The 17,376-nt window shown below is 35.6% G+C and overlaps 1 protein-coding gene across 14 annotated transcripts in view; it reads left to right on the plus strand.

Moving 5' to 3' along the window:
• Positions 1–17,376, plus strand: part of EPB41L5 (erythrocyte membrane protein band 4.1 like 5) — a 114,813-nt gene that overhangs the window by 12,539 nt on the left and 84,898 nt on the right. For 12 of the 14 annotated variants that reach the window (XM_081143401.1, XM_081143398.1, XM_081143406.1 and 9 more), the window contains exons 3-7: positions 742–846; positions 11,926–11,968; positions 13,215–13,293; positions 14,392–14,436; positions 14,598–14,650. In XM_081143401.1, coding sequence (XP_080999527.1) covers positions 742–846; positions 11,926–11,968; positions 13,215–13,293; positions 14,392–14,436; positions 14,598–14,650 — 325 coding nt within the window. The remainder of the gene's footprint in view (positions 1–741; positions 847–11,925; positions 11,969–13,214; positions 13,294–14,391; positions 14,437–14,597; positions 14,651–17,376) is intronic. The other 2 variants (XM_081143407.1, XM_081143408.1) reach the window with 1 other exon arrangement.

Genomic DNA, 17,376 nt, shown 5'->3' on the forward strand with positions numbered 1-17,376 from the left:
TTAAACATCTGATTTAATAAAACATAGCATCTGTTATCTGCTTCTGCATTGATTGAGATACATGAGGAGAATCCTAGGGCCTTGTGGATCTTTTGAAGCAATCTGGGGAACCCTCGGAGGGGTCACACTTTGAGAACTACTTTTTCTATACAATTTTCTCATTTTCCCATATTCCCTCCCACCTTCCAGTTTTGCTTTTTGTTATTTCCTACCTTATTTGTTGTTATTCTCCAGTTTCAGATTGATCTTCTCGAAGTTTTCACTGATAATTCTCGTCTCTGTGACTATCTCTTCTCCAAAATTTATTGGCAAATATAGTTGGTTCCTCATGATATATATTTAAGTGTTCTCAGTTTTCTTATGTGTTTTCTCTTTCCAGTTATATTACAAAGCTCCTTTTAAAAGTAGGGACTCTTAAGAATTGACAAGACAAAACAAGAATTTCTCCTTACACACAGTGTAGGTACAAAATAATATTTCTTGGTTGATAGAAAGTGACCTTCAGGAGAGCACATAGAGATCACAAATTCTCTTTTGGCTTTAAATGGTTTATTGGAAAATTATAGTATCTTACCCTTTATCTGCTACATGGTAATACTTTTGGTATTGTAAGTGGTGACTTTGTTTTTTATTGTTGACATTATTACAGATGTCCCTCATTTCTCTCCCCCTTTGCCCCCTTCCACTCAAAGTCCTCCTTGCAAGCCACTTATTGATTCATTTATTTTCTTGCCATTTCAGAAAAAAGCCAAAGGTCAAGAACTGTTTGATCAGATTACATACCACTTGGACCTTATTGAAAGCGACTATTTTGGACTGAGATTTATGGATTCGGCACAAGTAGCAGTGAGTAGCTGTTTTTTGGAGGTTCCAATATGGCGGGCAGAAATGGAAAATTTCAGATAACATGCTAAGTGCTACAAGGCTACATATTCTTTTTTTTTCTTTTTTAAGGCTACATAGTCTTAATGTGTTCTTTTTCCCTTTGATTTTTATTATTATGATGCTCTTGTTTAAAAAAAAGTGAGTTCTAGCCCTAACCCAAATTATTAAAGGATGATCTTTGTGGATGAGGCTTGAAAATCTGTGGGGTTTTTAATAACAGTAGGGTTTGTTCTTGGGCATATTAGAATTGGAGAAGCACTGCGTAATGGAAAGAATGTCAGAGTTTTGTAGGTAAGTGACAGAAGTTTCCACCTTGTAAATTAAGGTGAGCTGACTAGGATATTTCTAAGATCCCTTCCAGATCTGTGATTATGGATCTATAGTTATAGATGTTCTTTGTGCATTTCAGATAAGAAAACAGTATATGTAATAGGGTAGGAAGTTGGAGGCTTTTCAAACAACTGTGTATTATACTAGGATTTAACTGGAGGATATTTGAAAGAAAGTGTTAGATAAGATTGGGAGATGAAATAGTGGTGGTATCACCCAAACTGAATACCAAAAATGTTAAATGTAGTCGTGTGCCACATAATGACATGTCAGTCAATGATGGACCACATATACGACACTGGTTCCATAAGATTATAATGGAGCTGAAAAATTTTTATTGCCTAGTGATGTAGTAGTGCAGTGCTATGCTATTTTAAATAAATTTAGTGTAGCTTAAGTGTACAGTGTTTATACAGCAGTGTACAGTAATATCCTAGGCCTTCCTGTTCAGTCACCACTCATTCCTTCACTGACTCACCTAGAGCAGCTTCCAGTCCTCCAGGCTCCATTCATAGTAATTGCCTGTACAGGTGTACCATTTTTAACCTTTTATGCTGTGCTTTTACTGTACCTTTTCTATATTTGGATATGGTCAGGCACACAAAACATTTATTGAATTCAATTCTAGTCTGCTACTTAGCCTGATAAAGGCTTAGTTGACTGTTTAGTTTATATCATTCAACTCTCATCTCTAGAATAAGGGATTAAAGTCTTGAAGTCAGATGAAAAAATAAATGATTTTAGGGGTAGACAGTTCATAGTTCACTGTTTTTTGAGGGGTTGAGGGAAAGAGGTAGAAGTATGCCAGTGTTAGGTTTCAGGTACTTAAAATATTTAAGTAATTGTGGAAAGAAATAGACATACAATCATTGCTAAGTTGTATTATTCACTCTTTGCGAATATCAGCAATTACTGAATTATTAAATCCCCAAATGATTATTTTTCCTTTTACTTGATACATATAGTACCTTTCTTGCTTTAATCTCTATTCTTTTTATTTCTAGTTTATCCCTTCCAATACCCAGAAATCTAGGCATTAAGATTAAATTTATATAGGCTTACTTTTTTTCTGTTTTTGCTGTCACTAAAATACTCTAAACCAGCAATTTTCAACCTTTTTCATCTCATGCCACATGTAAACTAATTACTAAAATCCTGGGACACACCAAAAAATATATTTTTTGCCATTCAGACAAAAAATAAAAAAGGTATACAGTAATTTTGATTCATTCACACTGGATGGCTATTGTTGTGTTGGCTGTTGTCATTTTTTTATATGACAGTCTGAGGGAAAAAGAAGTCAGTGCTCCTGACTTAAATAGTCAAGTATTGCATGTTTTAAAAATTCTTGTGGCACAATGGTTGAAAGTCACTGCTCTAAACTATGTGAATTGAGCCAAAAGAACAACAATTAGTAGATGAAAACTATTAAAAATAAACTCTAGATAGCACTTTAAGTATTCTTAAAGTGCTAACTCACTTGATTCCGTAACAGTCTTATGACATTAAGTAAACATAGAGAAGACTTTCAGTTATTTGTTGTGTGGCCAGATTTAAGGCCAGAATGAAACAAAATTAATATTTACAAAACACTTCAATTTATTGGTGAAGATAGTGAACATGAAAGATTAATGGATTATTTGGCCAGGATCACCTATGTAAACTATGTTAACCCAATTATTTGCATATTTCTTTGTTATATTTACTGTGTTGACAAAACTGTAGAATCTAAAGGGGTTAGGCATGATAAAGAAATGACCAAGGCATTAACATGCTACTGTTTAACCTTGAATATATGGCATGTCCCTATATGTAAAATTAGTTTGTTAAACTTCCATTTATTGGTCTTTTTAGATCAGTCTAACATATGTATGACTAGAATTATGCATCCATCATAAGGTAACCAAAAATCAGTAAGTTGATGAAGCCATAGTTTACTGTTCTTCCTTTGAATAACATAATCTAGGTTTGCTCTGATTAATATGTGTATAATCTTATACATGATTTTTCTTTGCTGTTTTTTAAAGTTATTTACCTTTGCTAATACTGGCCTATTTTATGTGAAAATGTGAATATGCGTTCATATTTAACTTTATAGTTTAAACAATCTCATGTTTACAGCAAAGTTACATGACACTATAAATATTTTTCTGGAATCATCTAAGAGAGTTGGAGATGTTCCATCACCCCTGAATTCTTCAGCGTATGTTTCCCAAACAAGCATATTCTATTGGATAACTAAATACAACCAACAAAACCGGGAAGCTAATTTAACATTCTGACATTACTACCATCCGTTGAAGTTAGGCTGATTGCCCCTTGAGTGTTCTTTAGAGCCACAGGATCTAGTTCAGAATCAGACTTTACATTCAGTTGTCATGTCTTTTTAGTGGTCTTCAGTCTTTTCTTGACTTTCATGACTTTTACACTTTCAAAGATATAGGGCAGTTATTTTGTAGGTTGTCTCTTGATTTGGGTTTGTCTGATGTTTCCTCATGAAGTAGGTTAATCTTAGACTCCTTTGTCAGGAAATAACAGAAGTGATCCTGTGTTCTCATTCTGTCCTATCAGGTGACATTTAATTTCATTGTATCCCATTACTGTTAATATTAACTTTGATCCCCTGATCAAAGGTGGTGTCTGCCACGTCCTTTCCTAGTTATTTTACTCTTCGTAATTAATAATTTTTTTTGTGGACAGTTACTTTGAGACTTTCTCATCAAACTTTGTATTTATTTATTTATGAGCTAATGGATTCTTGTTTTATTCAGTGGATCATAATCTGTCACTATCATTTATTTTGATGCTCCAATTTTCCCAGATTTGGCCAGTGGGAGCTGCTTCAAGATGGCTTCTATATCCACGTAAGATGCACACATCATTCTTGGAGCACTTCCTGACTTTCTGGCCCAAGAAGATGTTCATCTTGTATTTCCCTTTTCCGGCCCTAGAATTTGCCAGTTCTCTGATGAGCTTGGCTTTGTGGCTAAATTTAGGGACTGTATACATTTCTCTCTATTCTCTCTCTCTCTCATTATGTATATCTCTCTCTCACCACGACTTCACACCCATAACTCCGATTTTAGCCCAGTACCACAGGACTACTTCTCTTCTACAGAAACTAGTTCTCTTCTATGGAAACTAGACTTTATCATCAGTATATTTACTTGACTTATTGCTTACTCGGTGTGGGATTCATCTCCAGCCTTTCCTTGCACAGATGCTGGCCTTGCTCAGACCACCTTATTACTTCTGGACTGAATTATTTGGGAAGAGGAAGGGCTTATGAAACTCCTGATTTTCCAGTTGCCTTATTAATACAGATATGTACTTCTTTGCTGATAGTGTTGTGGAGTTGTCTCCTCTAGAGATTTGTAGGATTAGAGGATATACAGATGGCAAATAAACACATGAAAAGATGTTAAACATCACTAGACGAAAGGGAAAGGCAAATTAAGACCTAGATGAAACATCACTACACATCTATTAGATCAGCTGAAATAAAAAATAGTGACAATTCAATGCTGGTGAGGATGTGGAGAAACTGGATCTCATATAGGTTTTGGGAATATGAAAATGGTACAGCCACTATGGAAAATAGTCAAGCAGTTTCTTTAAAAACTTACCATATGACAGCAATTATATGCCTGGCCATTTATCCTAGAGAAGTAAAGACTTATTTTCTCACAAAAACCTGTGCATGATTGTTCATAGCAACTTTATTTGTAATAGCAAAAAACTTGAAAAAACCAATATATCTTACAGTAGGTTAATAATTAAACCAATTGACACATTTATAACATGGGACACTATTCATCAATAGAAAAGAAAAATCTAATGATACACAACTTGGATGGATTTCAAGGGCGTTGTGCTGAGTGAAAACAGCCAATCTCAAAAGTTCACATACTGTATGATTCCATTTATATTACATTCTTGAAATGACAAAATTATAGCAACAGATCAAATTAATGGTTACCAAGGTTTAAGGATGTTAGAGATAGGAGGGGTGAGTATGGCTCTAAAGGAGTAGTGTGGGAGAACTCTTTGTGTTAATGGGATATTTCTTTATCTTGATGGTGGCATTGGTTATAGGAATCTAAATGTGTGATAAAATGATGTGGAACTATATACAGTAGGTCCTTGAATAATGTCATTTTGTTCATTGTTGTTTTGTTCTAACATTGATGAGAAAAGAAAAAAACACCACCAACAATTACTGGCCAGGGCCACTGTCTGTGTAGAGTTTGCATGTTGTCCCCATGTCTGCATGGGTTTTCTCCGGGGACTCTCGTTACCTCCCACAGCCCACAGATGTGCAAGTTGGGTGAATTGGTGTTGGGTGAATTGGTGTGTTTACATTGTCCCAGTCTGAGTGAGTGTGGGGGTGTGTATGAGCACCTTCTGTCCAGGTGGGGTCCCACCTTGAGCAGCCAGGCCAGCTCCAGTCACCCATGACCCTGAACTGAAATAAGCATGTTGAAAAATAATTATGTGTTTTATTTATCTTTCTTAAATGTATATATAGCTCACATTTACTTCAGTGTTTAATATTAGAAGTGTTTCGGGTTTTTATTTACAAGTTTGGTGTTGCTTTTATGACCAGAAATATGCGTGGAAACTTTTATTTATATGTCAGCCTGGGGTAAAATTGGTTTCATTATACGTCATTTTGCTTAAAGTCACAGTTTCCAAGAACCTGTTGACAGTGTTAAATGGGGACTTACTGTATGTATACACATTGTACCAATGTCAGTTTCTTGATTTTAATACTGTACTATAGTTATGTAAGATGTAAGCATTGGGGGAAGGTGGAAGAAGGGTACACAGGACCTCTTGTTATTGCAACTTTCTGTGAATATTTCATAATAAAATTATTTTTAAAGAAATAAGAAAAATATAGTGTGGGCCAAGTAAAACATGTCTCTGGGCCAAGATTCAACACTCTGACCTATACGTTTGTGACCTGTGCTTGGTGAAGTTTTTCAAACTTCACATTTAGAGATTAGAATTTTAACTGCTCCAATCAGGTTTTTAAATTAGCATTTTTCCTAATACTTGGAAAAGAAGGAAAAAGAACTTAACATGTCAGTAGTAATTATATTTTGCCTTTTTCTCAGTCTGACTTGATAGCTTGTATTGGTTTGTATATGTGTATTTTAAACTTCCCTTGTTTTCTATGTAAAAATCCTAAATGTCAACAGCCTATTGAAAGTATAAATAATACATTATAATCGGGTGAAGTTTATTCTCAGAAATGCAAAGATGATTGAGTATCATCTTTTGATGTAATTTATTTTACATGATAGGTATATCATGGGATTGGATTGTTTCTTGCCTTTGCTGATAAGGGGATTATAGTTTCTTGTTCAGTTGATAGCAGGTTTGGCCATGTGACTTGCTTTTGGCCATGGAATGTGAGTTGATGTGCTATGTGCTAGTTCTGAACAGGTTAACTAACCCTTTATTTATGCTGTTATTTTATTTTTCAATCCTCACCCAAGGATATTTTTTCCATTGCTTTTTAGAGAGTGTGTAAGCAGGGGAGAGGGAGGATGAGAGAGAAAGAAACATCGATGTGGAGAGACGCATCGATTGGTTGCCTCCTGCACTGGCCCTGACTAGGGCCAGGGATCGAACCTGCAACCCAGGTACGTGTCCTTGGCTGAGAATCAAACCCGAGACCCTTCAGTGCACTGCTCAATGCTCTAGCCACTTAGCCACATTGGCCAGGGCTATGCTGTTATTGCTTTATTGATACTTAAGTGAAACTACATTCAACAAGATTGAAACTAAAATCTTTAGAAAGTAAGATGAATAACTTGATTAGTTGAAGTTTATGGCATTTAGTTTAAAGACAAAATTCAACACAAATAGAAATGGAGATGTCTGATCCAAAGCTGAGGGCTAGAAAACACTTAATCGTCTAGTGGAACACTGGGTAAATGTTTTGTAAGTGCACACCTGGAGGCTACAACAGTGGATCCCCTCCATAGCAAAACCAAGACCATTTTCTTGTAACAATTTAGAATTCAGCTATTTCAGGCACTGTAGCCATGATGTGGTGAGCTGCAGGTTTGGCTTGCTGACCTTGCTCATCTAAGGTTGGGTAGATAGTAAAACCCTATTCTAGAATTCTGATCATGTGTTTTTTTGGTGGCCCTTTCTTCTAGCCCCGTAACACCTTGTATAAACCTAATGGACTTTGGCCTGTATGGAATCAATATTTCTGTCTGTGTACGTCTAGCCAACCTTTGGAAGGTGTGCCCATATTCAGGGGTGGTGTAGGTGCGGGCCAAACCTGCTGGTTGCTCAGTGGTTCTGCTCTCTTTCTATACTCATTTTTTTTTAATCCTCACCTGAGGATATTTTTTCCATTGCTTTTCAGGAAGAGTGGAAGGGAGACAGAGAGAGAAACATCGATGTGAGAGAGACATCGATTTGTTGCCTCCTGCATGTGCCCCGGTTGGGGTGCCTGGGTTCGAGCCTGCAACCAAGGTACATGCCCTTGGGCAGAATAGAACCTGGGACCTTTCAGTCCTTGGGCTGACGCTCTAACAACTGAGCCAAACCGGCTAGGGCTCTGTACTCATTTTTAATTATTAAAAAACACACACATAATTGTAGATTAATAGAGAAATAATAAAAGCATTCATACTAAAAACAGAAATGTGACAGAGATGCCCATTATTACCACTGTTGTTTAATTTCATAATAGTAGTACCAGCAAATGCAGTTATTGAAGTTATAAAGGTTAGAAAGGAGGAGGTAAAATTATCACTGTTAGGAGGTAATAGGATTGGATTGTAACTGAGAACTTAATAGAATTCAGTAAAGTAGTGGGAAGGGAAAATATACAGAAATAAATATGTATTATGTTAAATATGTATGTATAAATTGTAACACACACATTTGTTAAATAAGGAGGAGCTGTAAAAAAAAGGTATTTCCAAAGTAGATTATGTGCTCTATTTCTGGAGAGTGACTATATGTCCTATGTAACTTGCCTACGTTTCCACAAGAATCTGAAGAGAGTATACTAGTAATACACAGAAAGGCACAGTGGAAAATATATTTTAATGGCTCATCTAAGTCTTCATTTGGAATGTCTTACAACACAGACTGTTAATGCCAAAAAAGTAATTACCCAGAAAGAATTTATAATGGAATTTAGACTAAATTGAAGTGCGTTCAGTTAGATTACAGTAATGCAGTGTATTGGTCCGCTATTTTCATAGCATCGATTTTTAAAAACATTTTTTAATTGTTTAAAATGTTAAAATTTGCTTTAAGCTAATCCTTTAATTCAAAACATAAGCCTCTACTCACAGGAGAAAATATTTTTTGCGGAGGCAATTGTTTTGAAAGGTAACTAACATTTTTCTGCCTTAAGGTCTTGGCTCTTTGAGCAAAAATGGCCCTTGTCTTTAGCAGAGTAATGTAGGCAGTTAGAAGTCAGATGTTCATTTGAAGAGCTGTTTACAGACTATTTGGCAATAGAGCCTGGGATGAAGGTGTGTGTATGTTAGTGTTTTGGAAGCTCCCTAGGTGATTCTTTGTTTGGTTTAGTTATGTCTGTTGTGTATGTGATTATATGTTGTTTATCTTTTAAGACATACAAGAAATAATTGTTCTTTCGTGCCCAGCTTACTAGCATTGAAAGAAATGTGGCTTTCCACATCCTTTGGTGTAGAAGAAAGTTACCAACCAAACTTTAAAAGATGGAAATAAGGAAGTTTGTTTCCTTTTTAACGTACCATAAGGAAAGAGAACCATATTGGTTTCACACGAAACATCCAAGGCTCCATATGTCTATGCTCTCACCTTTATCTTCTAATGTAATTTAAACTCAACTCCTAAAGATCCTGAATCAAGGGAAAAGTCTACCAGTGCCTGTCTCTGAGCTCTGAATTTTCCAGCCCCTGGGCTTGGAATGTGGAGGAGATGAAAGAAAACAGACTTGAGAATATACAAACATGAGCTCAGACCTTCCCCAGAAGAGCGTCACCCAGAACTCCCCCAGTTCCTAAATTTCACTTTAAAATGTGCTTGGTGCTTTATCTGAATTTTGGGTTGCCTTAAGGATGTGCCAGATATTAGAAAGTTATTACATACAGGTAGAAAAGAGACTAAAATGCCTGCTTGGGGAAAAGAACTCTCATCCTTTATCTCACTGAGGTGATTTTATGTTAAATGTGCTGCTTAGAATAGTCAGGAACAAAGTAGAGATTTAAGGAGTACTTATGAGATTGGCCCTAAATTTCTTAAACTGGATGAAATTTAAGTTGTAACTGTCTAAGAAGACTAGGTTGTTCTTGACATTCCTCAAAGTTTATTTTGTCAAAATTTGTATTTAGCCTATTGATTTTCAATCTGTTGTTAATGTTCTTTACTCTTTACCAGCACAAATACACAGAGTTTTTTTCTTTCTTCCCTGTTTGAAGAAACTCTGGAAGGAATCAGAAACCAGTAACACCTTGGGGGTTATGTTTGTGAGTGTGATGATAGAAATTAGGAATATGGAGGGATGGCCTATTGTAGAGGTTGGAGGGACTGTTGACCGTATACCTTTAATATTACCAAAAAATTAAACTATATGAATATATTGGTTATATAAAATATTAAAACAAAGGAGTCCATGATTATTGTTTCAAGTAATATGTACTCTTGGCACAATAAGTTGAAAATATAGGCAACAACAAAGAAAAAATATTATCACCAGTAATCTCAACCACGTAGGTAACATCTGTTACTGTTTTGTTATAGATTGTCTCAGCCCAAAAGAAAAATGTCTATATATACAAATTGCAGTTTACTATTGTTGGATGTATAGATTGTCTTAATTTTCTCTGATGTAATTCCTTGTAGGGAAATCAGCACACATCCATAATAATTAAAAAAAAAAAGTTTTTATTGATTTTTAGAGAGAGAGGACGGGGGAGGGATAGAGAGATAGAAATATCGATGAGAGAGAAACATCATTGATCACTGCCTCCTGCACTCCCCCTACTGGGGATCGAGCTCGCAACCTGGGCATGCGCCCTCACCAGGAATCAAACTGTGATCTCCCAGTTCATAGGTCGACGCTGAGCCACACCACTGAGCAACACTGGCTGGGTAACAATGATTTTTTTTTTTATGGCATTGTCAGATTACCTCCTAGAAGGGTTGTGCTAATTGGCACTCATTAGGGTGTGTGATAGTCTCCCTACAAAAGCACGGCTACAGAAGACTGCCCAGGTGACTAGCTATAAAATTGTTAATTCATTGTAGTATAATAGGTAAAACCTGAAGATAGGACAATTCCTAGAGCTATGGTGGTGGGGAGAAAACAATCTGGGGCATGGAAACTAATTTTATTTCACACTTTAATTGACAGACTCTAGTAGATATTTTGCACAGTTAAATCTGGATTTTTTGGATATTGGATTGTTTGGCTTGGCCATGATGAATGGAATTTTTGCAGTCCTAGACTGAAATCTTTTCTGCTTACTGGCTGGCCTAGCATTTTATTAATGGAGGTCTATATAAACTGAACATTTGTTAGATTGAAATATGCTTAAATGTGGATGTCTAACTGAATTTATTAAAAAATGAGAAACCGCTACTAAGTAGCCTACACACTTGGAATCCAGAGGAAATATTGCACAGTATTTAATTGCCTTTGAAAATATTTACTGACCATCTTATTACAGAGGTACTTTGCTGGCATGCGGGCAGTTCTGTAGATCTTACTTCTGGATCTTGGGAGAGATTGAGAAGAGGCTAGAGCAATAATTGGCAAGAAAAGCAAATGGTTACAAGTCTATTTACAATGCAGCCTTGTTTACCCACGCGTTGTCTATCTGGATTTCTGAAACTGGATTCCTTAGCTCTGTGAACCAGTTAGCACAAGAGCAGCAGTCTTTTCCTTTAGGGGGTTGGAATTGTAAGCATGCTGGAGAGAACACTATTATGTATATCTGAGTTGGATGAGTGCATCTTGTCACTGTTAGGGCTTGGTGGTGTAAAAGGATTAATAAAAAAAAGTACACTGGGAATGGTCTATCAGTGGAATTCTCTGGAATTGGTTCTTAGGTCTGTTTGTATTATGGACATTTCGGAGTGAGGAGGTTACAGAAATCAAAAGGCTGTTACTCATGACACCAGAAGTATGCTAGTCACAATGTTAACATTTTTTTATTTGTTAAACAAAGGTCAAAGGCTGCTTTGTTTAATAGATATGGCCTCAGTTATGAGAAAAATCTAATTTTCTTGTGCGGGCTCTTCTGAGTAGTATCTATTTTGTAAAATATAAGTGGCATTGTTATTTCACCTAATTTGGGGTTGTGATCTTTTAATCAATCTTACATTTTTATTATAAGAATATGGAATATGAACTTTTATTCTGTCTAATTTTAACAGTTGTGAGTCTTTTTTTTTTTTTTTTGAGAAAAAAGCAAAATTTGGAATATCCTTGTTTCTGAGAGAGTAAAGGTAATGTTTTAAGAAGTCATAGATTTGGTTTTCAGTGTGTTTTTGCTCGTCTCTATTCATGAGCTTGCTGTGGATATTGGGTAGATAACCCTCCTTCTCATTTTCCCTCTTTTTTCTTTTGTGAAATATTTCCTTGTGGTTATCAGTGAAAGCATGATGAAAATGAACTTTTAGTAATTAAAATCTTAAGTTCTGTCATCTGCTTAACAACTGAATTTTTCTTTTTGTTTTCAGCATTGGTTGGATGGTACAAAGAGTATCAAAAAGCAAGTAAAAAGTAAGTGTGGAACAAATTGTGAAAAAATAGAAATTGAATTATATGATTTTATATTAGTAACTGATTTTTAATAGTAAGGACCTAAGAAATCATGTTTCGGATGAATTTCTTAGTATCTCTACTTTCTAAAAATAATTTCAATCTGACATAATGGTCCTAAATTATATAGGGCTGATGGTTAATTAGATCCTTGTGCTTTACAGTTTGTTTCCAGGAGAAAGCCTTGCAGCTTGCAAATGAGATTGAGTTGCCACAAGATGCTTAACTTTTATTTAGTAATTTCTTACATTAGAATTTTCTTGTTTGGCATCTGCCCAGCTCTGGAAAATATTTTGAGACTTTAAGGCTGTAACTTAAAAAAAAATTAAGAACAGCGAAAAGAAGCAATTCACAATGTCAGTATTATTTCTATCAGTAGTCAGGAAAATACCAGTGTTCAATCCATAGTGCACCTTATCCTGGGTAGTAACAGATTTCAGAGCCTTCAGCTCTTGTCTATATAAAATAATGGAATCACTGAGAATATAGAGGTTAACAAAGTAGGCAGAGTGAATTGGAAAGTGTGTAGGAGGACTTGCCATGAACAATTTATAAGATAGGTGTTCCTCTGTGCTCTCAAGAAATAATAGCTCCGCAGATTGTTAGGGCTGTTAGATTGCAAAGTCAGAAATCTTTTTGTTTTGTTAATCCTCACCTGAGGTTATTTTTTCCATCGATTTTTAGAGAGAGTAGGAGGGAGAGAAGAATCGGAAGAGAGAGGAAGAGAAAGAAAAATATTAATGTGAGAGAGCGACATCGATTGGTTGCCTCCCGCATGCACCCTACTGGGGCTGGGGATCGAACCTGCAACCCAGATATGTGCCCTTGATTGGGATCGAACCTGAGCCCCTTTGATGTGCAGGCCGACACTGACCACGTAGCCACACTGGCTGAGGCTCAGTCAGAACTTTTTAATTTGATATATTGGCCCTGAACTGTTAGAACTTACTTAGAGCTTTCTATTCCTAGGAGAACAGATGAAAATGATAGTACTATATGGTGGTTGGTATAGTTAAAAAACCGTGTTGATTGATCTTTTTGTGTTAGGTTTAATCAAGCAAGCCTACAGTGTAAACTGAAGTATTGCCACAATAGCCTGTTATCTTTTGTCCCCAGTTCAGTGGATTTTTGCCTATTTACTGACTATAAATTTTTACTATTTAAATAGTTATAAAAAAATTAAAGCTTTTTTTTCTTTTAATGGCAGTTGGTTCACCCTATTGTCTGCATTTTCGAGTTAAGTTTTATTCTTCAGAACCAAATAATCTTCGTGAAGAGCTAACCCGGTAAGACCACTATCCATAGTTGTACATGGGTGAAGTTTGGTCAGGCTTGCTAAAACGTTGGAAGATTGTCCGTAATGCCTTCCAGTTTATAGACACCTAATGAAATGGATTCCTTGCCCCTCGTATCAGGACCTCAGACAATAGAATTTCATTTTGAGACAGTGCTTTTTAAGTGTAGGATTCTTTTCCTTTATCAGTTTTCAAAATAAAGAGTTGATTCTCTGGCATCCTACATCAACGCATGGATTTTAAATGGGGTTGATGTGTTTAAATACATTTCTTTACCTATTGAAATGCCATTGATTAATTTAAAAAGTTAGATTTTGATTTGGTTTGAATAGTTTTGAATAAACTTTAAGTGGGTTATATATACCTCTTTTTACTTTTTCCTGCCCTCCTGGTATTTATTAATGGATAATATTGCAAATCTATAACTCATTCCACATACTATGTAAAATATGGGGTTTTTTTATTGCTTTCAAAGAGAGGAAGGGAGAGGGAGAGAGAGATTGAAACATCAGTGATGAGAGTCACTGATCCGTTGCCTCCCATGCCCCCCACCCCCCCACTGGGGATTGAGCCTAAAACCTGAGCATGTGCCCTGACCCAAAGTTGAACTGTGACCTCCTAGTTCATAGGTTGACGGTCAACCACTGAGCCACACCGGCTGGCCTCCACATACTATTTATTAAGTAAAAGATTGAGTTGCTGAGTCCCTTCAGAAGGGCTTTGCTCTTGACTACTCTGCCAGTGAGACTGTAGCTATTATCCACAGTTATATGTTTGTGTCCCTTCACCTATGAGGTGGCTGCGTTGTCAGAGTAAAGTTAAATCAGCTCACAGAGCTCATTCTCAGTAATTCGCCTTGAACCTTTTCTCTCTACTGTATGTGCTCTGTGCCTGTTATTTCTTGTTGTTATCTTGCAGACATGCTACCGCCCTCCTGATGATTATTGCCCCTTTCCTTATTTTTTTCTTTTATAGACTTTATTGTGGGTAAAGTTCTATAATTAAGAATGGTTCTTCTCAGATGGGTAAGATTATTTTTTACAGTAGATTGTTCTCTTTAGTTCAATTTGTGCCTTTTATTTTTCTTAGGTATTTATTTGTTCTTCAGCTAAAACAAGATATTCTCAGTGGAAAGTGAGTATTAGTTGCTTAAGGTAAATCACATTTTCTTGAGTAGTTGAAAAATATTTTTGAAAAATAAGTTCATAGTTAATTATGAAAAAGAAATGGTCAACCTAAAGTATATATTTCCATTTATCTTAAACTGAAGGTTGGGAAATTGTGTTTGGTTTCAGGTTGGAGTGTCCCTTTGATACAGCAGTTCAGTTGGCAGCTTATAATCTGCAAGGTAAGCAATTCTCATGTTGATTATTGGGAGTAAAGCGTAATTCTTTCAGTGTGTGTTTAAAGAATTTCAAAAGATTCAAAGTGATAGGCAAAAAGAGAAAGAGCATTGTTTTTGTGTAAATTTGTATCAGTATCCAACTCTGACTTCACTTTCACTTGTTTCAGAACATTGCCTTCTTTTCTGTTCTGTTCATTTCATTTGCTCTTTTTCTGTCTATAGTGTTTTCAAACAAATATTGCAGTCTGTTTGATAATTAAGTATATGTTATAATTGACCCTCAGCTAACTTTTTCCTTAAAAAGAATACAGTTATATATTAGTAAGTTGCTATAGCTGCATGGTTTACTTTTAGTAGTATTCTTAAAAACAAATCCCTGAAAGAAACACTTAGGGTGTATTTAAAAGTTCCTGATGGTATTTTAAAGATAAAAAAGTGTTTTCTCAGTAAATGAGAGTAATGAAAACCTCAGATCTTGTACCTTATTACATTGATCACATACTGTTAAACATAGGAATTTTCTTCTAAAAAATCAAAATTTTAATAAAACATTCATTTCAGTCCTTGTTCACAAAATGGAAAGAAATGTATATATTCTTTGTTAATCCACACCCAAGGCTATTTTTTCCATTGATTTTTAGAGAGTGGAAGTGTGGAGAGAGAGAGAGAGGAGAGAGAGAGAGAAACATCCATGTGAGAGAGAGACAGTGATTGGTTGCCTCCTGCACGAGTCCCGACTAGGGCCAGGAATTGAACCTGCAACCCAGGTACATGCCCTTGACAAGGAATAGAACCCGCAACCCTCAGGTGCTCAAGCCAATGCTCTATGTTCTAACCACTGAGCATTGCCAGCCAGGGCGGAAAGAAATATTTTTACTATAATTTTATGCTTTTGGAAGGGGGGCTGATTCCATATTTATCCCCAATTCCTCTAAGATCAATAGTATTTAATTTGCCACTGTATAGATAATAAGACTAAAATTTTAACATTTTATGGTAAATGTAATATTTTGCTTATTTTGTGCTTCTACTATTTTTTGTTGTTGTTGTTAATCCTCACTGGAGGATATTTTTTTCCATTGATTCTAGAGAGAATAGAAGGGAGGAGGGAGGGGAGAGGAGAGAGACATCGATGTGAGAGAGCCACATCAATTGGTTGCCTCCCACAGGCACCCCGACTTGTGGTGGGGAACATGCAACCCAGGTTTGTGCCCTTGACAGAGAATCGAACCTGTGACTCTTTGGTGCACAGGCCGGTGCTCTAACCACTGGACTATGCTGGCCAGGACATGTGCTTCCACTATTTAAGAAAGCATATTTTCCTGTTGATAGAGGGATTGGTGAATGGATGAAATTTTTGTACTTCAGGAATTTGCCACTAGTATAAATTGTTTTCTATCTGTCTCCATCTACTATCCTAGTCTGTCTACAAATTAAAACTTCTCTCATCTGCAAAATATGGACTTAATACTAGTTTGGAAATGCTATACCTCTAGCACTGTAAGGATCAGAAGTATATAACTGCATGCATCTTTCTTGAAAGCACATTTTTTACGTTTTATGAATTCCTATATGAAGTTGTTAATTCTAAAGTTTTTTGATCTACTGAAAAGCTGTCATTTTCAATATCTGTTATACCATATATTGTGTCATTTAGTCTCTGTCTCATTATGTAATTTTCATGACAGGCAAAGTATATGCTTCTTGAAAATATGTTTTTTATACATTTTTGTGTATTTAGCAAAACAGAGTAGTGCTCACTAAATACTTAATAAATAAAATTTCTTTATTTCTTGATCTTTTCATCCATGGCACCATTATGTTAGATGCCTCCAAGTTTCATGTTTTGTCCTATGCTTTTCTTTGTCCGCTAATAGTTTACCAAATCCTATTAATTCTTAAGAATAAATTTGCTGAAGTATTACATCGATCTTCATAAAAAGAGCTTCTTGTTTCTCATTCATGATTTTATATTTATTAGAATAGTTTTTATTAACTTTTTCTCATACTCTCAAGTTCACTTTTCTGAACCATTTTAGTACATATCCTGAACAACATTATGTAGCAGATTTGGTTTGGAGCTTCTTAAGGTCACTGTGGTCCAGACAAAAGAGCAGTTTCTTCCTCATTATAGGGTGTGATAACATTCTTCAAGGTTGTTGTGAAGTTAATTGACAATATATCTGTCATATGTCCAGTGTGTACAGCAGGTGTTCAATAAATGTTATCATTTTTATGATTATTTCAGTGTAGTTCTCATGTATTTTTTCTCTCCATAGCTAAATTTTTTTAAGTAAAAATAGAAATATTTTAATTTTTTAATGAGTAAAATATTCTTTTAAAGGAAAACATTTTTAAGTATAGAAAATTAGAATGTTTCCCTTCTTCCCCAGACCCACAATTCAGATCTTAGCACAGATGAGTACATAAATGTGCATTGTTCAGTTCTTCTCCCACTGTCTTCCTTCCTGAAATACTTTTTAGCATTTTTTCTGTGTTATTTCTTTAGGATTAATAATTTAAAATTCCAGGACATCTTATAGTGTTATATGATGTCACATTCTTTGCATATTAGATTCTTAACAGGTGCCAGCTAAGTGTTAAGGATTGCAAAATATTCTTGTTTATTCATTATAAGATCAAAGGTATTTCTCTGTGGAAGTCTAGAGAGAGGTTTTTAAAAGCTAAGCATTATAAGGTATGAATAAATGAAAGACATTTAATTGGAA

The sequence above is a fragment of the Miniopterus schreibersii genome (genome assembly GCF_964146895.1).
Source record: "Miniopterus schreibersii genome assembly, chromosome: 7".
Lineage (NCBI taxonomy): Eukaryota > Metazoa > Chordata > Mammalia > Chiroptera > Miniopteridae > Miniopterus > Miniopterus schreibersii.